The sequence below is a fragment of the Diabrotica undecimpunctata genome, chromosome 3 (assembly GCF_040954645.1).
Source record: "Diabrotica undecimpunctata isolate CICGRU chromosome 3, icDiaUnde3, whole genome shotgun sequence".
Taxonomy (NCBI): Eukaryota; Metazoa; Arthropoda; class Insecta; order Coleoptera; family Chrysomelidae; genus Diabrotica; species Diabrotica undecimpunctata.
Genome location: NC_092805.1, coordinates 33,022,448 through 33,049,951, shown reverse-complemented (window position 1 = coordinate 33,049,951; position 27,504 = coordinate 33,022,448). Strand labels below are relative to the sequence as shown.

Sequence of the window (27,504 nt, the reverse complement as noted above, 5' to 3'; positions counted from 1 at the left end):
ATTTGTCGAGAACAAATCTGTTGTGATGATTTTTATTTTATTTTTTTTTTGTCCACAGGGGGGATCTAATAAATATTTTACTAATTAAGCTGTCGATATCCATGCCGGCCACCTCTGATAAACGCAAAGAAAATAGGCGGAACAATTATCGCCGCTCTTATCGGTGCTCGGCTGCCAAGCGTGGCTCAACGCGTCGCTCTAATATAAACACCTGCATATAAAATAATGACATCATTTTCTTTGTTTCGCTAGTATCGCCGCTCTTATCGTTTATCGCAGCGAAGAAGTAAGTCTCCGGAGGACCGCAGCTAAACAGGAAGAAGATAATGGTCAGATTTCCCTGGAAAACCTTTAAAAGAGTCAAGAGACTAATGACTTAAAAATCATACGAGAATGGCTTAAAAATTAAGTAAGACCTATCTGGCAAGAAAAAACTAAATTCAGTGGAACTATAAAAGCGTTCTGGGCTCAATAGGTATCTCTGTGTCTTTTCAGTGGTCTGTTACATCGAAAGTGGGAAAGTCCCGATGGAGTACGTACATTTTAACAACTGGTACTGTCAAAATCACACACTAGAAATGTGTTGCAAAAACTTCATAGCAGCCTTTCTGTAGGACAATTGACAGACCTGCTAAGTCCAGTGTGTTCGTCTCGTTTTTAGACATCAAATCTCTGAAGACTGAACTATAGATCTTTTATAAATTTTGAAAACTAATGAGATAAATTTTTATAAGTACAATATGTTCATAAAAAAGTCGATATTATTTACATATTTTAGGACTAAACTCAACATCATCTATTATAATATTATTTTTAACAATAGATTTTTCATTAAATTGACAGAAGTATATCGAAAAACAACAAGACATAAATGTTATTTCACAAAACCCCACAAAAACATTCTAACCGTATTCATAAGTTAAGAAGACATAAATTAAGAACATTATTATACAACTCTGCCATTCGCGCCTAGTCTCTGTATTGTGCAACGTCTATCATCACATAACTTTAGTGTGTATATCTGATAATACGCTGTATGCTTCCGTTGGATATAACTAGATATCAAGCGAGAGAATGTAGAAGAAAAAATTGTTGTTTATGCCATAAATCGATCTTCCTACTTTCTCTTTCTCCGCAGTATATGGCGACTTTGCTATAAGGTGTTATGAACTGCAAGCATGTAGAAATGCAATTATTATAAGTGAAAACAAAATCTGGTGCAGTGGAAAACCAATCATTGGTAGTTTTTACATCATTAGTTCCATAACTTCTAGGTGGTAAGTAGTTACTATGACAAATTATCTTTAAAATATTTTAATGTTAATGTTTCAACATCTCTTTAAATCATTTTTGTTTTGTTTATTATTATAGGAATTTATTATCACACAGTTAAGAGACGCGATTAAGATTGATAAGTTAAAAAGCCAATTTTGTTTTAAACTAACATTTTTAAAACCATTTTAAAAAGCCGACTTTTCTTTCAACTGTTATTTTGGGGGATTTCTTACTTAGAATACAAACTTTATATTGGAATTTAGGCATTTTCAAAACGTAGCCTATAGCTGTGTCTTATTGAATGAATTTGGTAAACTTTTGATTTTTTTTGGAGTAAATCCAATTTGGTATTTTCCAACTATGCCCACTGTGTTTTAGCCTTTCATAAAGAATATTTGCTAGTAAGCTAGTAAGCAGTTGTTAACAGGGTTATACCTGTGTAGTTGTTACACTGGATTTGGTCGCCTTTTTTATGTAAGGGCACATTACGCATTGAGACCATTCACAGGGCATGGTCTCATTTGACCAGATAAGAAGTAAAAGTTAATGCAGTTTCTGTAGCAGGACGTCGCCACCATTCTTGTAGAACGCCACATTTGATCAGCTCCTGGTGATTTTTTATTTTTAAGCTTTTTAATGGCTTGGGCAACATCTTCAATGGTAGGTAGGTGGTCTTTCGTTTTGGTTGAATATATTTTGATCATTTTGATCTGCTAGGGTGTTATCTGCTTCTTCGATTAACCTTTTATCGCATGAATTTTTGTTTTTTGTCAAAAATAAATTCTCAGATAAGAATTTTAATTCTATTTTTACGTAAAAAAAATCTAGCTACGAGAAAAACTTTATTGATAAAAAAAAAATTTTGGTGCCAAATATGGAACATCATGCAAAAATGTAATATTAAAGTCAAACTATTTTTTCGCTACAGTATACACTATACAGTATGACAGGATAGTAGTAATAACAGTTTCTTTCTTTATTAATACACAATGGTATTGTGCATTTTGTGCATAATATATGTTTTCCCTGTACAGCCTGGAAATTTGCATCTTGAAAATGATCAAGCCCATCTTTACGGATGAATTCTTAGGGTATTTCTTTCGTGGGTCCCTTTTTTCGTTTGTTCTCTTACATCTGCTGAATGCTACTACTTGACGGTCTTCCTACTCTGTTCTGTTTAATTGGTTTTCCGGCTTTGCATAAAGCATCGGCTATTGCTAGTTTGGTATCCAAAAGGGGTAAATCAAATTTCTTCGCTCTTTTGGCTAATAACCAACAGTTCACGGCTGTCATGTCAATGAAATGAAAAAATATTCGTAAATAATATTTCTTCGACCTGATTTTGTACGATAAAATCCTAACATGGAATCAAGGAGATCTACAGCTCCCATGTAGTTGTTGTAGATTAGGATACTGTAGCACAATGTATCATTTTATGCATACTTTCTTGTTTGAAAAATCTTCTTTTTGTTCCCTTTGGTTCACTTCCAGCATATGTTGATATTGTAGTAACGATTTTATTATCAAACCAGGACATTATACTGACATCCACATTGTCTATATTGGCTATTTTCTCTACCATATGACCGCTGCCGCGCTTCTTAATTTCTTTGTCAGCTGGCATCACAACTCCAGGAACACGAATAAGTCTTACTGTTCCCAAAGGTCAAATTCCCTCTTAGGTCAGATATATCATAAGAGGTATGCTGGTGAACCAATTACCAAAAAACAACTTGTAATGTTGATGTTTTTGGTATCGAATCTGCTAATTTGACAGCCATGTTACTGCTCATACTAAGAAGATTTGGTGCTCCTAGCGGTACAATATTACTCTGGGAACCAGCAAACAAATAAAGGTCATAGCTGAATCTTGAAATACCACTCAGAACAAAGTTTTTGAAGCCTCACTTTTGTGGTTTTTTTGGATTATATTGCTTTAGCTGGCTTCGCGCTTTTGTTTGTATAATCTCTTCGTCTACAGCTAGAAATTCTTCTTTCGAAACCATGAGTAGTCGTTCTTTGATTTGGCTCAGAACAGGTCTAATTTTGAATAATCTGTCATGTCCAGGCTGATCATTTTCAATCATATCATTATTGTTATTGAAATGCAAGAAACGTTTTATTTCTTCGAATCTATTACAGCTCATCACATCGCTGATGAAAATATGACACAAGACTTTTACTTGTATGTACGTCGAAAAATGCACATTTGCGCCTCTATAGCCGTAGTGTATAAAACGACCGTGTGGTTTTGGAGAGCTATTGCCGTCATGTCACATCGTGAACTTTGCTTTAACGGCTGTAAACCGTCAACGTGTTAAAAGAATTGGACCAAAAATCATTATGTTGCATACCTAGTAGTATCGATAGGAAAGTGTTCAATGATATATAATTTTATGGTTTCGGATTTAATTCCCTTTCCTTTCTGGAAAGCAAAAAGTCGCAATGTCTAAACAAATATGGTTATATTTATTTACTTACGAATTTATTAAATAATCAACAACATGAGCCTATATATGTTTATTATTACCTTTATGTTAAATCTTCAGAAAAATGGCAGGAACTTTAACCAACCAATCACTAATCAACGTGAACCAGATTAATAACTTGGAATACCACTATAAGATGTCCACCAACAGTATCAACGATTTTTATAAAAGCTCAAATGTACTTATCACTGGAGGAACAGGCTTTGTTGGGAAAGCTCTTCTGGAAAAACTGCTTAGATCCTGCCCTGACATACAGCGTATCTATCTATTAATGAGATCGAAAAAGGGGAGGAATGTTAATGAAAGATTAGAGGAGCTTTTAAAAAATCCAGTAAGTAAATTTTATTGTAGTTTCCGGTTTTATATTTTTTTGTTTTTATTTCTTTACTCTTCTTAATAAGCAAAGTGTATGTTTAATTTTTAATATCTTCTAAATAGTCACAAGTGTTTTTTAGGTTGTCCAATGCTTCTTTGGGCTATTGGTGACTTGTCTCAAAATATTCTTATATTATGTTTTACGGCATTATATCAAAATATTTCTCCGTTTTATGTTTGTGTTTTGTACCTATACGTAAACAAGATCTATTTAGGCTACATAATGAATAATCAAAAATACCAAAAAAGCTTTTTAAGTGCAAAAACCTTTCCCGGTACAGATGTTCCCACCGACCACACCTTACTTGTAGCCAAATTTAAAAATAAAATTAAATAAATCGAAACAAAAAAGCAAAAACAAAACCAGACATGAACTTACTCAAGAAAGAAGAAACGAAGCAAAATCTAACAGTTCACATTAATCAAAAATGTCGAGAACTTAAGAATACAAATATGGAAAGTGGAGAGAGAAGATTCTGGCTATATATATAATAGGTGAGTCTTTTACAGCTGCCGCCGTTTCTCGCATCCTAATTTTCAGCGTTTTCTTGTCGAAGCAATCTTCAGTTTTTAAATCTCTGGCGGTCATTGACCTCTCCACTTTTCTATCTTTTTTGACCATATATTTTTAGGCATTCTCTGCAGATGTCCATATGAGTTTAGTCTTTTCCCCAATATATATATATATATATATATATATATATATATATATATATATATATATATATATATATATATATATTTATATATATATATATATATATATATATATATTTATATATATATTTATATATTTATATATATAAATTTATATATATATATATATATATATATATATATATATATATAAATATACATATTATACTATCTACTAAACAAGATAGTGAACGAAAACCAAAAATATGGTCTTAAAATGTATGCAGAGGAAACAAAAATAATGCGAATAAACGTATATCAGGCACGAGAGATATAACTTCCTTCAACTAATAATAGAAGGAAAATAGAAGGAAAGCGTGGTCCTGGTAGACGAAAAATAACCTGAATAAAGTGTTAGACAGGACTAGACCTTCAAACCTTAATCAGAAAGGCACAGAATCTAGACGAATTTGCAGAAGTCATCGCCAACCTCATTAGAAACTTCATTTAAAGACGAAGAAGCTTATATTATTTGTCATTTTCGTCTTTTAATTATAATTATTGTTATTCGATTTTTTTTCCACAGCTTGGTGTTCATCATTTTGTTTATAATATTAAAAATTTATTCTTATTGATTTATTTATGAATCTTATATACTAAAACGCTAAGCCCTTTTCTTGTCCACCACTTTACTCAAAAACCATATTAGATAATTAAAATATTTTTTCAGAATATTATTAGAATTATGTATGAGATTGTTAAGATATACTTTTGGTACAAAAATTCACTTCCGGTTTTGAGATGACCGGAAGTTAAAATTTACTTTAAGTTTTAGACCCCACAATGTATATATGGATCGAAAGGTCTCGTCGAGACGAATCTAAATATGTACTTCCGGTTGCGATCCGACACCGGAAGTGACCCGAAACGCGCATAAAACGTCAAGATAGAGCAAATCTGACACCGGATTCGTGATCAGCATGCAAAATTAACTGCTTAATGATATCCATGTCGACATTTGATGAACTAAAAATTGCATTCCGGTTTTGAGGTCGACTTCCATAACCACTTTTTTTTTTACTTGCATTATTATTGATGAATGTCATGTATATTCTTGCTTATATTGTTTGTATTGATCTCTTAATTTTTCTCGCAAAATAAAAATTTCATTTAAAAAACTCGATGTCGAGTTGGTCCGCTAGTGTTTATTATTTTTTAAAGATTATTTAAATAAATTTTAATGTTTTTGGTACTTTCTATATTCTTATGTGAATGTCCGCTCTGCTTTTTCAAGCAATTTCCCGAATTTGTATACCTTCTCATGGCTTGGTAGAAAATAAAGTAATAGATAAATCAACCATCGAAAGAAATTGTTAGTAAAATTTTAGAATAAAGTATATTATTCGTGTGTTTCTAAAAATAATTTTACCTACCATACTTCGATAATATTTTATCATTCAACAATTATTTTATCAAGTTATTACGTAGCATAGATAAATTTTAACTTTTGCTTTACAATGCCTTCATTGTAGGTTTTTGGGCGCTTAAGAGAAGAAAATGATGACATATTTATGAAAATTAGACCAATTTCAGGAGATATTTCACTAGTTAATTTAGGAATGTGCAACCAAGATTTATTAGAATTAGTAGAAAATGTTGACATCGTTTTCCATTCGGCAGCTACAGTAAAGTAAGTGATGTTTAATTTTTGAAAGATATAGAATATGCTTAATCAAATAGATACTCCTCCTCATTTTTCTTGTACTGGATCTTTGTTCACTTTTTTTCTAGTCAATAACGATTTTTAACAAAAGCAAATGGAAGATACAGAACTAAACTAAAAGCCATGTATGAAGACCAATAACTAATTAAGCGATGATCAGTGGGTCTCAAACAGTGGCTTTATAATATTTCCAATCACTTGAAAAGTAAATGATTTAGTTTTCTATATTTTATGTTCAGTAAGAATGTTGGATTTTGTTCTATAAAAGGCAAATTAACTAAATATAATATTTATATATATAATTTATTACACACTATAAAATTTATTTTATTAATGCCATTTTAAATAGAGTAATCATTCTGTGTACTATACTCTACTATGCTAATAGTCCATTGAAAACTTACATTTTTGAGAGGACGCAATTTTATTTTTTGATGTGTGGGGTTGGTTAGAATAAGCTTAAATTCAAGTTTATGGAACAAAGGGTTTACGCGCTGTATATCGTAAATTAGCAACCCTACATAATATTTTATACAAAACAATGTAAAAAATAACATTTTTTAAAACTTTATTTGTATTACTTTTTTCGTAAAATTGAAAATAAAAATTTTATAAACAAAAATAACTAGAAATTGTTGAACAAATTTTTTTTGGACCTTATAACTTTTTTCTGCTCATTTTACAATAAAAAGACATCAGAGCAATATTATAAAAGGTTTTTAACGAATAATTTTCACTGCAAATGTGTTCAATTTCATTAATTTCTGTGGGTTTTACACGTTCCCGAAATTGACAGGGTTCTTGAATACTCATAAGAATACGATAAAAACAAACCGTTAGGCTTAGTTTTTTATTACCTATGTTTTTATTTATATAATTTATTTATTTTAAGTTGTATCCCCATTAGGCCTAATTCACTAACATTTTGCAGGCGGGATAATATTGAACATAATTATAAAAGTTGTTTTATCATGCAGCTATTGTTTTATCATTTTCTTTGGTGGTCTAGGCTGCGGTTCAGAGTCTAATTTAGTATCGAAGGTGAATATTTTGCGAAAAAACGGAAGTTAGAATTGGCATCATTGTGAGTAACATTTTCGAATTCTTCGAATTTTTCAATTAATTTTAATATTTTCATAATGTCACTGCAGGTTTCACCTGAACAATTGAGGCACGCTGCAGAGCATTTGAGGCCTACTTGTCGGCAACGACACATACACACACAGTTTTACTTGGATCTGCAGAAAATTAATTTCAGAAGTTCTGAGTGTGCTGGAGTTTTGAAATTTTTGATTGGTATCCAAATTTTTCCATGCTTTTTCTACCCCCACCTTTGGACTGCTCTCTTCCTAATACCGTGAGCAAGACAAGAATGTCAATGTCCTCTTCTACGACAGTCACAGAATCATAGGCTTGGAATGAAGCAAAAGCAGAATGGATGATAACTGTATCTGCATCAGATTTAGCCTGGTCGACACTAAAACCCACTTCTGAGCAGTTTTGACAAGGTCTATTAAGTTTGTTTTGTACTTTTCACCAAGAAATTTATCTTGGAATAATCTTAGTACGGTGCTCTTAAATTTTACCTCTGTGCTCTTTTACCTCTTTTTCGTGCGACGCAAGCGTTTGAGGTGAGGTAAGTTTTGTGGTGACGGAATGGGTCGATAATAAATAAATAACATTGGAAGATGGTACCCCTACTCCTACTTCCACGATAAAAGTATTAAAAATCCCGGCCAAGTTCGGAGCGCTGTGAAATCCAAAAAAAATCAATGAAATTAAACAAATTTGTAGTGAAAATTATTCTATGAAAAAGCATCTATGATGTAGCTCTGATAATATTTTATTGTAAAATTACAAGAAAAAAGTTATAAAGCCCAAAACAAAATTTATTTCAAAATTTTTAGTTATTTTTTTTATAACTTTTTTATTTTCCACTTTACGGTTAAAGGTAATAAAAATAAAGTTGTAGGCAAATTAATTTGCCTAAACTTTTAATGTATTTTTGTGCTGCCTTTTTAATGACCACTAGAGAAAAAAAATTAATTTTGATGAAAAAATTTGTTCTTCTTTTTGAACCTGATGGGATCCTTTCTATCGAAGTGGTACTTTTTAAAATTTTATCACAGCTCTGAAGAAGGCCTTGTCAGCTGAAAGCGCTCAGCTAGGAAGTAAATGTTTTACACACTTTTAATCTACTTTTTTTTCAATCCATTCATTTGTCATAAGTGTATACAAAGAAAATCAGTCTTATGCAATTAAAAAAACTAGTTTACAGAAACCAAAGAAGAAATCACAAATACAGGTCCTTTAACCCGTTCCAGGAAGAGTTAGAGCCTCCTTCTAACTCACATAGATAATTCTTGCCTGACACGTTCACGTCGCGGTGGTGCACACCTCTCACTTCAGTAGGTCGGACAGAAAAAGTGACAAAGTTCAGAAAGGGACCCAGTTTTGTAAAGTATATCTATATCTAGGGCAGGATTCAGGCAGCTTCTGATTCAAAGAGGGATGCTGCCACCAGCGTCGAATCTAGCACAGGCAACTGAAATTACAGGTCTTCCAAGGTGGCGGTTTTGGCGTCAGACTTTGGCATTCTGGCAAATGTAAAAAACCCCAGGGGACAAACATACCAGAAGCATACATGCATCAAGTTTTGTATGGTAAACTTCTAAAGTGAAGATATTGTAAATGGTAAATTTGGGCAACAAAATATAAAAATGAGATAAATCTAAGACGAAAAGCTAATTCTCCATCACGACAATAGCACGTTCAAGCAATAAACTCAAACAAAAAACTTTTTTTTTACTTCCAATATCGTACCGATGCGTCATCCGACAAAGAGCTCTATCTAAATATCTAATGACTTTTATTTATTTTTCTTACTTTTTTACTTGTCTCTCTTGCAACTTTTCTAACAACACTTGTAGTTAAGCTTTTTATTAGAAATTGTATAAAAAAAGGATTAGAAAAAAAGTTATCAACGATATGATACTTACTAATAATTATAAGTTACTTTACTACTATGTTTTAGATTTAATGAAGATCTCAAACAGGCTTTAATTTACAATACGTTAGGAACCAAAAGGATATTAGACTTTTGTTGTCTGTTAAAACAGCTAAAGGTGAGGAATTAACTTCTTGGTAACGAATAGCCCAATCAGTTACATTATTACAGTTATACACATTTTGATATTCAAATGTACGTCTTTTAGAGTTTTGTATATGTATCAACAGCCTTCAGCAACCCGGATAAAGAGAATATAAGTGAGTCAGTATACGAAGCGCCTTATGACCCTGAAGATATTTTTACTCTAATAGAAGATCTTTCCAAGGATTCCTTCGACATGTTATCTCAAAAGCTGCTAGTAAGTATAAAAAATGTGATAGAAGTTTGTTAATAACAGATTATTTTTATTTTTAGGGTAATCATCCAAATACATATACGTTTACAAAAGCAATGGCTGAGCAAATGGTTCTAATGTTCTCAAATCGAATACCTTCGGCAATAGTAAGACCCTCAATTAGTAAGTACTAAAATAATATTTCTTTGAGAATATGCTAAAGCATTTTTTGAGCTACTTTTTCGGGATCCCAGTAAAATTAATGAATATATTAACAGTGAGTCTTAAGAACGATACTGCAAATGGAACAACTTTCAAGAAGAAAAAAATAAATAATAATGCATGTATTTCCCCAACACTATTTAATCTGATTCTACAAGCAGTAGTAAGAAAGGTAAACTTTGTGAACAAAATCTTCGTGTCAAAAAGACACATAAAATAAAAACCAAAATTAGATAGAGATAAATAGAAAAGGACTAAAGATAAACCAACGCTAAACAAAGAGGATGACGCTAGAAAATGATGATACAAAACAGATATATTACATATATACACATGAACCTTCAGCTACCTGAGAGTGAAAAACCGAAAAAGACAGAATAGGTGAAATAATTTTAAAAGGTAAGAAAGTACATGGAATGAATGAATATAAATCTGCTAAGAAGCAAGACGCTATGAAAGACCAAAAAAACCCCACATAAGACTTTATTGTTCTTATACAGATCACGACATTGTTTTATTGACCATACCACACAATGGCAATCGCTGTGACATGTTACACGTTTCCACCTCTATATTCATTTCACAGTAGGTACGAATTGTCGTAATTGTCACATTGACTTTAAAAATTTCAAACCACGTTCTGTAAAGAATAAACAAATAATTAATAAAATGCCTATTACCCTCCAAGAAAAAGTGCAACTTGTAACATGATACTTTCAGGGTCATTCGATACGCGAAGTAATTGATTTATTTATTATTGCCTTCGAAAATAGACCCCCACCAAGTGTAACAACAGTTAAAAAAACCATTAAACATTTTCAAACTTCGGGATGTGTAAACAGTTGTAAAAAGTATCATGAAGGTAATGAACCACGTGTTAGACCTGTCGATGAGGAGCGTCAAAACAGGGATATTGATATTTGGACTTTTGTGGAAGCTAGTGAACCCTGCAATAGTGTACAAATTGCTAGGGAAGTTAACGTGAATACTCAAACTGTCCAGCGAGTTTTAAAAAGAAATGGGTATCAGTGTTTTAAGATACAACCAACACAAGAACTGTTTGCGGAAGATAACTTTAGGCGGATGGAGTTTTTTGTGAATTTATGTTAGATAAACAGAATTAAAATGTACATTTTTTAAAAAATATTTTATTTTCTGACGAATCTTGAATTTCATTACATAAAAAACAGAATTCATCCGTTGCAAGGTATTAGTCTCGGAAAAATAAGGACCTCAGTGTTGCAGTGCGAACGTAGCACCCGCAAAAGTTAAATGTTTGGACTGGTATGTTAGGCGACCATATTATCGATCCATTTTTTATCGATGGAAACCTAAACGGGCCCAAATATTTACAACTTTTACAGAATAAGATAATTCCGGCAGTTCGACGCCTTCCCGTTAATTTTCAGGTTTATTTCCAACAGGATGGGTGTTCGGCTCACAACTCTAGAGCAGCTATTGACTTCCTCAATCAAACGTTTCCTGATCAACTGATAAGTACACGTGGTACAATTAAATGGCCCTGTAGATCCTGTGACTTAGCGCCTAACGATTTCTTTTTTGGGGTTTCCTCAAAGAAAACATTTATACACATCAGTTTGAGAGGGCCACAAACCTAGTCGAATTAAGGGCAAAAATACTTTATTTCTCCGCAAGCATTACGCCAGCCCTACTCCAAAATGTAAGAAGAACTCTGTATGACAGATTTGGTTACTGTTTAGCACAAGGAGGTGGAATATTTGAGCCCTTAATTCATTCATCTGCTTTCCTAATTTTGATTTTTGACGTGACAACGTCTTAAAATATTCTACCGAGAAAAAGACGTTGTCACGTAAAATCTTCGCCCGTAAAACCGACTTTACAGGCAACCGATTTTTTTGGTTACGTACTTTTTACGATGTTAGGTACATTTTCTTAGGTTCTTAATTAGGTAGTATTTTTTATGTTTAAGTTTGGAAGAATTTTTTTTTTTATTTAAAAGTACAAACGATTCTTCTTCTGATTTTTTCTTTTCTTTCTTCTTTCTTGTCTTATTGTTATAAGCTTTGTCCACAAAATTTGTACAATTTTCAGTGACAATAAAGCATATTACTTATTTACTTACTTATTTATTTGTATTGCTATTAAGGCTAAAAAATAACCAGAAAATTAGTTTTAGAACATTATAATAAATATACTCTAGAGATGGAATTGCAATCAATTTTCATTCCTATGGTCAACAAAACAATGTCGTTATCTGTATATGAAATGGAAACAGCACTGCTAAACAAAAGAGATAAATATTCTGAAAATCGAAAGCTGTTTATAACCTTGTGTATATGTTGGTAAATCTTGTTTCAGATTATATTTAAGGTATTCTTGAGAAGAATGGACTCGATTGTTACTTTACTTTTATTGTTTTGTACAATGTTCTTGTAATAACAGTGAACGACTGAGTGATACCTTAGAGCATCTGTCATACACCTGAACTATGGCGGCATTGCCAGAATACAAATTTAGTCAGGTGCTTTACAAAATTAAAATATACTGAACAAAAGCTAATGACAACAATATTAGGCCTTAGTAGGACAAGAGAAGACAAAAGGAAAGAAAGAATAAAGGGAAGGGGAAATAAAGAGAAGGAAGAATAACGGAAAGAAAGGAAATGAACAATAAAGGAAAGAGTATATAAATACCGAAATTAAGGAATAACTAATAGGGGAAAACCCTGTCAGGAACATAAAGTATCTCTACTTAAAATGGATTGGGCATAGACTGAAACGACGGCACACCAGTATGTTGAGAGAGACAGCTACCTGGACATCACTATGGCCCAGGTGCAAGGCAAGGCCTGAAAGATGATGTCTAGATGATGTAGAAAAGAGCAATAAATAAAAAAATCTGTAAGTTATAATAAATCAACTTTATAAACACTAAGATTATTGTTAATTAGACTATCAACGAATATGTCAGCAACCAGGGTCGTACTTGACTCATGTGGCCAAAATAAATGAATCTTCATCATCAAATATTTTTCCAGACTTGAGTGTTCTTAACCTTCATAAACTCGAGGTTAAAAACTTACATTAAATACCAAGGAAGTAAAAATATACCCCTAGTTTTGTTTTATTTATTCACATGTTTAACGTTTGGTTATAAAATACAGTGAAAAAAATAGAGTATTATATGTAAATTATTATTTACATTTTTTTTCTTAAAGCCCTTCTCTCTATTCGGATTGCCTCTCCTAATTCTCGCCATTTATCTCCGTTGTTTGTAAAACGTTTCCTCATTGGTCCTGAAATTGTTTTAATACCGTCGCTCCAGCGTATTTGCGGTCTTCCTCGTGGTCTTTTGGCTTCATATGGCCGCCAATTCCCGATTTCATTATTCCATCGGCCATCCTTAAGACGTTCGTTGTGACCAGACCATTTCCATTTCAGTTTAGCTGCCTGTTCGACGGCATCTTTTTTTTATGTTCTATTACGAATGTCTTCATTGGTTTCATGGTCTTTGAGTGATATACCCATCATCTGTCGTTCCATAGCTCTCTGAGTTTTTTCTGATCTTCTTTATGTTTATTTTAGTAAATGTCCAGGTTTGAGCTCCATATGTAAGTACAGGTTGGATAAAGGAATTAAACACTTTGGTTCGCAGTCTTTGAGGTATATTTTGATTTTTAAGTACGTATGAGGGTCTTCCGAATGCTGACCATCCCATTTTTACACGTCTGCTTATTTCCGTAGTCTGATTTTATTTGCTTACCTTGACATTTTGACTCAGATATGTATATTCATCTACGTGTTCTATCTCTGTCCCTTGGATGTTTATCATAGGTTTGTCATCTTTGTTTGACGTTAATTTAGTTTTGCTGAAATTCATTTTCAGTCCTTTTTTGGGGATTCTGTGTGTAGCTCCTCAATCATCGTATTCAGTGCTTTTCACGTGTCGCCTATTAGTACTACATCATCTGCGTATCTAAGATGGTTCAAGTAATTTTCGTTAATAGGGGTTCCCTTATTTTCCCAGTCTATTGACAAAAACAAATAAAATAAAGCTTCTTCAGTTCACTACAAATATATTGAAGAAGTTTATAAATAAACGGCTACAATGTTGGATTACTATACTTATAAAACAATGTATAGTCTTTCGGATGTTTTAGAAACTGTAAAACGACTCAACATGTACATACATATACAACAATACTTCTTCGAGTTTTACTAATAAATTTTATTGTTAGTTACAGCAGCTTGGAGAGAACCTTATCCAGGTTGGGTGGATAGCGTTAGTGGAATCACAGGAATCTTTATGGAGTGTGGACGAGGTACCATTAAGTCCATACTATGTAACGAAAAGTATAAGATGGATATTATTCCAGTAGACATAGTTGTAAATACTTTAATCACCTCTGCTTGGCATACAATATATCATAGGTAAGCTAATAGGTAATAGTTCCAATTAAAATAATATTTGTAAACAATCATTATTTGATGACATAACGAGCAAAGTGGCAAAAAAATTAAGTTGATCACTTCAATGACTTCTTCTGTGTAAGTTTTGGTTCTTTTTAGCAGGATGTTTACAAGGACTTTGTAGGTGGTATTTAGGAGCGTCGCTTTCCAGTAGTTACTACGTTGCTTTTGTTTTTTCTTTATGGATTGGTACAATAACCCCTTCTTTCCATTCATCTGTCATTGTTTCTTCTTGTAAAATTCCTTGAATTAGCTTGTAGATAGATCTGATTGTATTTTGATTGGTGTGTGTTAGTTCTTCATATATTGGATATTGGTCTTCTTTTTCAGCTGTATGCACTTCTATGGTTGATATATTTCCGCTAGATTTATTATATTAATTTTGAAAAAGAGGTAATACCCGGAAGTTGGCCGTATATTATATTAGCTAAAAAAATAATATAATAATAGTTGACAGAAGTATTTCTTCCAGGTTTTTAGGATTATCTTGTCATTAATAATTAATTCCCCATTGTCTTTTGGAAGGAAGTTTCTTGTTCTTGCTTGGTACCCAACCTTGGCCACTGAAACTCCTTTATATAATTGCTTTACATTGTTGTTCTTTCGATTTTCTTTTATATTTTTAATCTTGCCCCTTGTCCTGTCTGTTTATCCTTTCACTGTCGTTGCGCGAGAGATTTTGTAGCATGTCCCTTCTAGCCACGTTTTTTTTCATTGGATTCAATTTTGTTCTCCTTTTATATTGTAGTATTTCATCTTATTTGCTTGTGAAATATAATTTTATATTCTCTCTTACAGATTTTATGTTATAATATTCTTCTGTCTGTGTTAGCGTTCTTTGTATAGCGTTTTGAAATTTCTGTATCATTATCCTGCAGAACTTTTATTCCATACTGCTATTGACGTGTTCCTGTGGGTTTTTGGGACATTATTCTTATTCTCAGTTTCGTGACGTCATAATCAAAGGTCAAACAGAATAAACATTTTTAAATTATTCCATTCCAGGTCCGGTTCAGCCGTCCTCTGCACCAAGTCAGTCGATCACTTCGATGCCTATTAATGAGAAATAGGTCGAACTGAGAATGGTATGAAGTAACTCCAAAACTTCTTCTTCTTTAAGTTCAATCTTCTATCGAAGGTTGGAAATCATCATGGCTATGCGGACTCTGTTGACTGCCGCTCTAAAAAGTTCTACACTACTGCATTCAAATCCAAAACTTCTTATTCGGCTATAAATAGTTTGTACTGTAACAGGCCTTTCATGCACTTCAAACCACTTGTCTGCATTTGTCTTTATAGAGGTGAAGCGGCCTCAGAGACACAAAAGCCTAAGAAAGCGATCTTGGTATGTGGCCGTTGTTCTGACACGCCCAGTACCTTTACGAAAATAAAAAATTTCCCTGCTACTGATATCAATATTTTTGTACGGCATTAGATCGCAGGTCATTATTATTGCATTACCCACTTAAGAATAAATTCCGTAAAAAAATGTTCGGCTAAAAAAAACTTACATCCTTGAGTGGTAAGTTCATCTTACCTGTGACTCATATTTACCATAAGAATTCTGATAAGAATTGACGCCATAGTTTCTCATGGTACAATGAATACACAAGGTATGATATTGCGCATGACATTTGACAGCTGGCCCAGGAGTGTGACGTAGTCAAGACCGCTCGAACCACCTCGAACCCATTATTACAGCTTAATGTACACATTAATTTTGAAATTATGGTCAAAAAATGATCTAATTTTTTTTAATGTTTTGTTTTGGTTATATATAATTGAATAAAAAATATTTTTTCAGTAGCATAAAACCTTTACTTTTCCTAGGGATTCAGGCGAAATATTTATTTTTGTTTTCATACATATACTAATAATATAAGCTTTTTTGTATGCAAATCCTTTGAAATTTAAAAATTTTCTGCAGAGGAAATACTGTGAATAGGTAAATAGTAGTAGATTTGCGTATTCTGTTTCACTGTCACTCATTTCTCAGCAGTTTTACTGAAATAAAAACAAAATAGATTACAATAAAGAATCTGAAATCTGTTTTACAATTCAATATGGTATTTTAGATGAGTTATAATGAAATTTAGTAAAATAAAAACTATACACATTATTATAACCTACCGATTATTATATGCAAAATTTATTTATCAAACAATATAATAATATAAAAATAAGGCACAAATAAGTTCAAACGCAAAACACAATAAATATCGACTTCAGACGACTTTACACCGGCAAGACAGAAGGATTGTATAAAATCAAAAGTTCGACGATAATATCGGTTATCTGCAAATTGGAAGTTATGAGAAAATAAATATATTTTGAAGTAACCCAATACCCACCGACTGAGTCATCTATTTTATAATAGAAAAAAAATTTAGATATATGCTTACATATGTCTCTTTATACAAATATATCCACTTCGCAAGTGAATATTCCACATCTTCATGAACCATCGCTGTTAAAAATATGTAGGTGCTTTTAAAAACATTTAGATAAACTGAGTGATGTGCATAGTTATGCAACTAGAAAAAACTCCATAATAATATCTTTCATTTTGTAGATTAACGAAGACCCAGAATTCATATGAATATATCATTTTAAAGCTTTTTAACACGTTACTGCAAAATTGTTGTTATTTTTTTAGACAGCAACCTTAAATGGTTCTTTCATATCGATTTGTTAAGTAAGAAACTAGCCTCAGCCTGCTATACAATTTGCAACAAGAACTATTTCGGAAGAAATCAATTTAGCATCTTCCAGAATAAGATATTTTTCTTTGTTAAATCATGTTATCATTATTAGAATATATATAATGTTATCATTATTATAAACAATACCAAGATAATTTTATGTTTGAATATTACAAAAGATGTCATTTAAAGTGTTGTGCAATATTGTGTGACCTCACTACACTACAATATTCGATGGCCAGCTAGCTCATCTGATCTAAATAAAGTTGACTTTATCATTATTTATTTTGATTTTGTGTTTGTTCAGTAGATATATACGTACAAATTTTGTGAACCTTCATTACCAGTTTTTTTATATCTTTTTAAACATCTGAAATATCGAACTCTGGAGTATAAGTTAATTAACCTGTACCTACGTGTAATAAAAGATAATTTAAACTTGTTTTATAAAGGATATCTATGTTAAAAAAATAACTGTACCAAAAATCAATAAATTTAAATTAACTTCAAAATTTTATTTATGATTAAAATATTATAATGACATAATTTTATCATCTCTTTATAATTACTATAATTAAATTAGTCAAATTATATAAAAAACTTAAAATTAAAAGTCTTTCCTATACTAGATTCAAATGTTGCGGGAATAAGCGTTCTTGACTACGTCATGCGCGAAAGCGAACCGATTTTGGAACATTATGTATCATACCTTGTGTATTCATTGTACCATGATAGTTTCTAAAGTTGTTATTACATATTGTAGTATTGTTTTATACGTGATTCATGCTGGGTCAAATGACCCATTAAAACACGTCTATGGGCTTGTAAACTATTATTCTGTATATTGTTTTGAAGATTAGGCCATTGACGGACGAATATATTAACTCCCTGTATATGGGCTATAACATGTTCTATGTATTTCGGGATAAAAAATATTAATTTTTATTCTTAAATAGAAAGAATCTTTAAAAATGATTTTTAGTATCAATATAGATTTTGACATAGACAATAAATTTACAATTCGGTAAGCGTTACATTAACAAAAGCTTTATTTTCACAGTAAAGCAATGAAGTAAAATTAAATTTTTAACATAGTTTATTTTTGAAGCACTAACTTTATTTATTTAAATTTTTAGGTCCAGTTCCTTAAGAGTCTATAACTGTACAAGCGGACAAATTAATCCGATTACATGGCGCGAATTTAGAAACCTAACCTTAAAATACTCTAGGGAATCACCGAGCAAATATGTGACATGGTACCCAGGATTCACGTACAGAACTAGTAGATCATTGCACAAAATTTTCGCTACAATGTACCATATAGTACCCTCCGTCGTTTTGGATGCATATTTACTATCCACAAGGAAAAAACCCATGTAAGTACGGGATTTTTGACACAAAATCTTTTCGAAATACCAACGATATTGACCTAAAATGGTTCTGAATCTTATTTCTTTTACGGACTTTTTCTTTCGCTGTTTTAGGATGCTAAAAATAAGTAGCAAATTTTACGACGCCCTGTTAGCAGGCAGTTTTTTCTCGACTAACGAATGGAACTTTCAAGTCTCCACAATGAAGAGTTTAACTAAGACTGTAAATGGTACAACAGATGGTGCAAATTTTGAGACTGACTTTAAGATAGAAAATGGTTTTAACTGGGAGGAGTATGTCAGATTTTTCAACTTAGGAGTGCGACAGTACATATTGAAAGACAAACCTACCAGTTTAGTAGAAGCTAGAAAGAAATTAAAAAGGTAAGATGATTATTTCATAACAATTTTGTTGAATAATGCCTGGTAAAAAAAGTATAAAAAATACGTCCAAGCTGCAAGAAGCTGATACAAATGCTAAAAGTATATCTAATCACAATCATGAGATCCAATAAATAAAATCCAATAAAATCCACATAGTAGTACCTTGAGTATCATGTATGCAACGCGTCTTTGTCTATTTCGTTTGTTTGTTCTTGGTTCCCGTTACGTTACATTCCGTGTACATGAAATCTGTCAGTCTATAATTGCCTTTACATATCCCGTCCCATTCCATTCAAGCTTTATTTCGCATTCTACAGTAGTGTAGCATTTTTTGTTCCCCTGTCCTGTATATGAACAAACTTGTAAGTGTCTGTTTATAATTGTCAAGTGCCGCTTCCAAGATGTTTTGATTACTGCCTCACTCTTCTATTCGTTTTTCTCTATTTCGTCTATACAAATTTTAAAATAATAGCGGATTACTGAATATGGATAGACCAACGATTGGCACATCTTTCTACTACACAGAGAATAAATAAAGCACATAACAATTTCCTTAGCGATAATCGTTATAGAAGGAATTTTAGATTGCGTCACTTTTGGTCTGAGTTACGAAGACAGAGGTTCGTTGATCGCGGCAATGGAATTTTGCTGGGGACGGCTGGGAGCCGGATTATCAAAAATGTCTGATAATAACAGTTAAATATGCTTTAAGATGGTTTGATTTGGAGTGAAATATGTGGCAGCTAATCAATAATGAAATAAGAGAGGAGCCGATTAGTTTCATCTTTATTAGTAGTAAAACCAGAATTCCTCGTAAGTTTTGAACTTTATTATAACCTGACAAAACCGATTCAATTAAAATGCTGAATATTTTCTGATGGTTAATATGAAAAAGGAAATGTACCTTGGTTTCTTTTTAATTGTTTTTCCATATAAGACCATATAAGGTAAGTGTGTTTGTTTCTGTTTTTTTATGCATTTTGGTTTTAACAAAAGGTTTAGCATATTTGTCATTTTTTTGTATCTCTCTTAGACCAATCTTCTTATATATAATATCGAGTTTTCCTTTTTCCTCGATAAAAGATAAAGTGTTTGTTTTTCCTTTTCTTTTAGTACCAAATTCTGTCAACTTCAATTCCAGTTGGCACGTTTTAATTCTCAATTCTTTTTGATCTCAATATCCCCTCATGTTAGAAGAATATATCCATGTCCCAAAGCTCGTCATTGTGTTCTTTAAAATACTTAAGTGACGGTTTACACAGTGAACATACTTGGATCTGGAATTCTTCATTTTTTTTAGTTCCAAGACTAAACGTTACCTTGGGTACATTTTTAGGCTACCCAAAGTTATACCCAACTTCTGGGCATCCTCACTATCCACCCAGGTCTAAAGTTTGTTACAATAGAAACTACAATACTAAAAATTATAGAAAGATAGAAATTAAATAAAAATTGAAAATAACCTCTTAATGAAGTTGCTAAGCTCAAAAACGAGAACAGGGATTAGTAAGACTGAGGTGAAATGATGTTAAAGGTGAGAACGTGAAGATTGGAAACTTAGCAAGCGTTGGCTTTTGGCAAGAACAATTCGTGAAACAGGTTAAGGAAAGCCGAGACTTAACTTGTAGTACCATTGATAATGGCAGAAAAAAATAGATAGCAGCAATATTATAGTACAAACATATAAAATAAAATATAATTACAGAATATAGTGGTATTATTAAATTAAATTTTTAATATGGCATGATCATGAGTCAAAACGTTTACCACTTCTACTCATTTACAAAAAAAAAATAACCCGAAAATAAGAGAAAACTATTGACCAAGAGTATCCTACATGGAAATAATAAAGTAATAAGAAACTAACAGATGAAGAAACAAAAAGATACACATTGAAACTACATTTGGAGGCAACCAATGTGGACAAACAGATCATATCTTTAGTCTCCGTCAACAAACTCAAAAGATCCTATGGCAAAGCCGAACAATCCATATATATTTTGTTAAATTATAAAAAGCATTTTACAATGATACAGACTGATTTCTAAAGAATAGCGTTTTTGTATTTGTTTTTTGCATCGATACTCTCCAAATCGATGTTAAAAGCATTGATAATTGTAAAGAAACTCGACAGTTTTCATATCTTTGTAAGATTAATTAAATTCTTCAATATTGTCGATGAGGTGGATCTACGGGAGGTTGTGGATCACCGTCAGTCGCTCTATCCGCTAAGGTAGATGATCTTAATAGCCTTTGTGATTCCATATTACACTAAAACAAAGAACAAAGGGGACAGGAAAAAAATAAGAAACACGAACAAGTTTCTTTATTTATCAAAAATCGGCGCGTCGGGGTCAGTTCGCCAAGGACTCTTCTACTCTGAGAGTATATCGAGGGTTCCTCACTGGATGACGTGTGTGACCAGGCGAGTATAATTGGCCAGGCTGTCGAGCATGACCAGCAGATATTGTCCAATGAAAATACTTTTTTATACAGAGAGACCTCAATAAAGGTTTTCCTTTCAAATATACCACCGAACTCTTTTTACGAAGTTGACTTTAAATTGCAAGTAATTGATAAAAAAAATAATTTTCTAACTTTTTTGAAAAAATATAATCTATTTCATATTTATAAGATATATTTGATTTTATTCAAAAATTTACTAATAACACTTTGTTCTAGGCTATATTGGTTTCAGAAAATGTTGGAACTACTATTTTTCTACACCATTCTGCGAATATGTTTTCCGTACGTTTACAACTGGACTTATAAATTATTTCAATAAATTTAGTATTATTTGTGCATACAATGTATTATTCCCTTAACAAATAAAACATACGTTGACTTTCCTGTTTAATTTGTTAATCAAGGTGATAATAACAGAGTGATACTTGACGCAGATTCATACATGCAATTAAAACTTTTTTTCGACATAATATACCCACCTTTTCTGGCCACGATGTGTTCGGGATGTTGTAGGTGTCATTTGAAATGATGAGGATCAATTATTTCAACTAAATTGCCAAAGAAAGAGGTAATATTAGTTTTGGTAAAACAGATAGTCCTCAATAAGCTTGTGGAAATGTTATAAATAATACCGGATATCTGTTAGAAGTCCGGTAAACCAATCGGGACCTGCTACTAGCTAATCTAATCGATTTTGAAGAATTAAGATTTGTAAGGCGTTTTCATAGTCAACAGCACCTTTCCTAATTTCCATGAGAGTTAATAGGTACATAATAGACGTCAAGTAATTTTCTAATTCCAATTCTCCATTTCCATTAAAAGTTGATCTGGGTTTTTATAATCCATCTTAACAGCAAAAGAAATATTATTAACAAGTTCACCATCACTAATTTTTTGCCAAAATATAATCTTGTCAAAGTTCTGTAATGGATGTCAAAATTTCTGGTAGCATTCGTTGAGATAGGTCATTATTTTTAATCTAACATCGGTAAGCAGAACGTCAGGAGTTGGAACACTCATATTGTCAGTTTATAGTTGCGATCCATTTGAAAATAAATTATAAGTGAATTTTTTCAATAATGCAGAGGTACTTCAAATATATTTTATAAGACCGTTCAATTTAAAGCACTATGCAACGTTTGAGTAACCTTGTAGATAATTCACCAAGAACATTTTAACCCAACCTTCTTGATTTTATTATGTACGGGATATGTTGTTAAAGTGACAAGATGACCTTTTAAAGTGGAACAACTTGTACCTAACCACACTGTAGACTAAACTGGCCGTTTGTTTTTATATCAGCACATTTATCCCAGTCCGAACTATCTAGTTGATATAGTAATTATTTGTTTGCTCGTTTAGTCAAATTATACATAATAAAACTTATTTATAGTAACATGCGGAAATCATTCACAGATCCTTGTGATCAATTGTCATCAAATTCATTATAAACAATATAAGTATAATTTAACAACTAACTTTGGAGTTTCGAACTTTAGGATATTAATATTTTATTCTCAAAATGACAGTTGCAATTTTGGTGAGAACGCTTTTCTCAGTTTAAAATTTGGCGGACGCGCTAGTTTAATTTTTCAAAATTTGATTTACATTTACTAGATGTTCCAATAATGTTATTGTATGACTAGGAACTGGCATATCTAGGGAAATAGGAACTAGGTTTCAAAAAACAATGGCATCTATAATCAAATATTATATGAACTTTGTATTTTAAATGATTTATATTCTATTTCCACTTTACAGAATATTTACGTCATAAATTTAATATCTTAGCTATGACATCGATCCATCTATATCCAAACTAGTTCAGAACCAAATTAATTTCTTTTAAGTTTCGTTTAAAATTAATTACTCCATAGATGGAACACAACGGTTGCAGATATAATTGGTTGCTAATTAACAAAATTCAGCAGTTCGGCAAACAATTGACAGATCCTTGATATCCTATAGATGGCAAAATAAAATATTGAATTTATTAAGTAAATATAGCTAAAATGATATCATACTTAATTAAATAAAAATATTATTTTTTTACATTCAATAGTTTATTTACGTTTTATGAAGCCCATAAAATGATTTACCCTGTTTTTTACACAACCAGTGACATATTAAACTTATTCGCAAAAGTTCGGCCGCGTTCTTAAAAAGTTTAGCATTCGCCAAAATTTACACTGTCAAAAACGCTGTCGCCAAAATTTTGACTGTCATTTTTGTAAAATGTATCAAGTTTACTTTGTATACTCGATTCACTGATCCCAATCAACAGTATCTAGTAAATTTAGTATACTTGGTTGGCTAATGTCAGTCCCAACTGACAATTTTGACGATCAGGCGCAGGAAGTGACTATACAAGCCACTATGATGCCACTAAGGATCCCGATTTGTTAAAAAACAAAAATTTGAATATAATCGGCAATTACAAATTGCTAAAAAGTCAGCTTACTGTAATTTTATTACTAATTCCAATAATAAACCTAGAGACTGCTAAAAAAATAGATAATTTCGAAAGAATCAACACAAGTTCCAGAGAATATAATACATCTCTTCCCTCTATTCATGTCGATGTCCTCTTCAAATATAGAAATTATCCTTCTCTGAGTCCTTTTTTTCGTCCCGTTGTGGAAGAAGAGGTTTCTGAAATAATAAAGTCTCTTCTTCTTCTTAACGTGCCCTATCAAGTCCCTTGACGTTGGCGATTAACATGGCGAAACTGTCTCTGTCTTGAGCTATTCTAAAGAGTTGCTCAGCTTTCCTCATTCCTGTCCACTCCCTGATATTCTTCAACCAAGAGGCCTGCTTTCTACCAATTCCTCTGCGTCCTTCGATTTTACCCATCATAATAAGTTGAAGAATATTATATCGGTCTCCCCTTACTACGTGTCCAAAATAGGCCATCTTTCTACATTTGATGTTATCAAGCAGCTCGCGAGCAGCATTTGCTCTCTCAAGGACTGCCACATTTGTCAGCATAGCCGTCCATGGAATTTTTAGTATATGTCTGTGCAGCCACATTTCAAAGGCCTCCAGGCGATTAATGGTGGATATTTTTAATGTCCATGCTTCGACACCGTATAAGAGGACTGACCAAATGTAGCATTTAACCATGCGCTTTCGAAGTTGAAGTTGCAAGTTATCATTACAGAAGAATGACTTCATTTCTAAAAATGTCGTGCGGGCTATCTCGATTCTACGTTTTATCTCTTGATTTGGATCTAGTTGTTCAGTAATATGGCAACCAAGATAATTAAAACTGGACACTCTTTGAATTATATGACCATCAACATATAACCGTGCATCTTGATGTGCTAAACGGCTAAACACCATGTGTTTTGTTTTTGAACAGTTTATGTTTAGGCCAAACTCTCTTCCCACTGTATCAATGGCATTTAAAAGGCATTGTAATCCATTCATGTCGTCATTTAAAATAACTGTATCGTCTGCATTTCTGATTGTATTTATCAGAATTCTATTAACTTTCACGCCCCATTCCAAATTATGCAGCGCTTCTTTAAATATTCTATCTGAATATAAATTAAATAACAGTGGGGATAGTATACAACCCTGTCTGACACCTCTTTGTATTTTACATATTTCTGTTGATTTTCCATTTATGCGAGCTGTCGCTGTTTGACTCCAGTATAACTTTTCTATGAATCGTATGTCTTGACTATCAACTCCTTTATCTTTTAATATTGTAATTAATTTGTGATGCTGTACTCGATCAATGCCTTTTCATAGTCAATAAATACAGCAAAGACGTCTTTCCTTTGATCTCGACATTTCTGCAGTAATACATTTAGTGCAAAGAGGGCCTTCCGAGTTCCCAGTCCATTTCTGAAGCCAAATTGTGTTTCATCCTGGTCTTCTTCACATTTATCTCTGATTCTACTATGGATGATGCGTAGAAATATTTTCAAAGTGTGGCTCATAAGGCTTATCATTCTATAATCGCTACAGTTTTTCGGACGTTGTTTTTTTGGTAGTGTTATGAATTCGGACTTTAACCAATCTTCAGGGATATCACCAGTCGAATAAACATCATTGAAAAGCTTGACCAGTATTCCAATGTTTTCCTCATTTATAAGCTTTATCATCTCTGTCGGTATGTTATCAGGGCCAACGGCTTTCTTGTTCTTTGCTAACTTTATAGCATGCAGTATTTCTAATTTTAGTATTTCTGGTCCTTCACCTTCAACTAAAGTCTCCAGTTCTTCGGATCTATCATCATTATACAGTTCACTTATATAATTACACCAGGTTGTTCGAATTTCATGTTCGTCTATTATCATTTTTCCTGACTCAATCGGTAACTGAATCGGTTATAGTATGTGGAGTTTTCTTATGATAAAGACCAGCTACTTTTCTAACTTTTTTAAACATATTAAACGTATCATGTTTTTCATTCAACTTTTCTACTTACAAAGTCTCTTAGTGATTCTAATTGTAGGGACGTTCACGAAATTAATAGCAAAATTTTAAAAGAAACTTACCAAATAGTTTTAACACTTTTCACTCACCTTATTAATTTAATTCTATCAACTGGAGTATTTCCAGAAGTACTAAAATACTCTCAAAAGTACTACCAATCTGCAGAAAAGGTGATTCCTTAAAAACTGACAATTACAGATTCATAAGCATTGTTTCTACTTTTGGGAAAGTGATTGAAACGGTTATCAAACAACAATTTTATTTCTATTTGGAGTGAAATAATTACTTTAGCAACTCACAATATAGATTTAGAAGTGCTCGTTCTACTACGAACGCGGTATTTAATGTTGTGAGCGAGATGATTGAGGGACTTTTGATTGCATTTCACACATTCTGCTTCACAAATTAAATTACTATGGAATCAGTTATCCCTCTTAAGCTTATAACTTCTTAGCTATGTGGCAGACACCAGGCGGTAGTGTCAAAAAGACATCTCTCCGATTTTCTATCCGTAAAACATGAATTCCTACAAGGTTTGGTCTTAGGACCTCTTTTGTCAACGATTTGCCTAAATTCATATCTCCGTACAAATCCATACAATTCGCAGATGATACGACATACGTTATATCAGGAAAAAATAATGATGATTTAAAAATATCTCACGAGGAAGTTTTTACTAAGTCTAGCTCATAGTTTGCTGCAAACAAACTAAAACTTAACTCTGATAAAACGCAAAATTTGGTTATATCTGCAGTAATTTACACAATGATTCAGATAACAAAGAGACTGTTAAACTATTAGGAATAACCATAGATAATCGACTCAACTGGTCGGCTCATATCTCACAACTCAAGAAAAAACTATAAAGTTCATTATTTGTTATTCGCCAACTTGGGTTGTCAACTTAGTTGGGTTGTCTACTTTAAAACATTAAAAATAACATATTTTTCTTTATTCCACTCTCACCTAAACTATGGTGTAATCATATGTATATCATATGGTGTAATCAAAGCTGTCAGGATTTTAGCAGAGGTTAGTTACCTAGAACACTGCCGACCTTTCTTTATCAAATTAAAAATTATGCCGCTACCTACTCTGAGGATATTTCAAGTTCTAACTGAAATTCACAGAAAACGTGGTCATATAATAACGCAGCCTGATGTCCATGTTCACAATACGCGAAACTGTGACTAAAGTTGTAAAAATAATATCTTCTAAGACATTGTTTTTACTGCTCTGAAGAATATATGACTCATTGCAGAACATCCACTGAACTGCTTACCGTAACTGTGCAATAAATCTTTTTCTGTTTAATATGTGTTCGTGTTTGTATATATTTAAGTTACGTTTTATATTATTTTTTTATATACTCTGTATTTTTTTTTGACTTGCTACAAAAAATATTTGTATACCAAGAATACGTGCTCATAATAGTCATAACCAATATTAATTGTAGTATAATATAGTATTTATTAACATAGTATGTACATTAGCTAAGTACGGAATAATTATATTATTATTATTATTATTATATTAAACCAGATATGCCTGACGTTCAATAAATTGTACACCACAAATTAATATCTTTTAACTTATTATCTATAAGGACCATATTTCTTGA

The 27,504-nt window shown here is 32.2% G+C and overlaps 1 protein-coding gene across 1 annotated transcript; it reads left to right on the top strand.

Moving 5' to 3' along the window:
* Positions 1–982: 982 nt before the first annotated feature.
* LOC140435541 (putative fatty acyl-CoA reductase CG5065) lies at positions 983–21,808 on the top strand. Its single transcript, XM_072524286.1, has 10 exons — positions 983–1,277; positions 3,825–4,095; positions 6,308–6,465; positions 9,533–9,623; positions 9,714–9,866; positions 9,923–10,025; positions 14,284–14,476; positions 18,354–18,593; positions 18,702–18,971; positions 21,654–21,808. Exons 2-10 carry the CDS (start codon positions 3,829–3,831, stop codon positions 21,754–21,756), a joined length of 1,578 nt encoding a protein of 525 aa, XP_072380387.1. The 5' UTR covers positions 983–1,277; positions 3,825–3,828; the 3' UTR covers positions 21,757–21,808.
* The last annotated feature ends 5,696 nt before the right edge of the window (positions 21,809–27,504 follow it).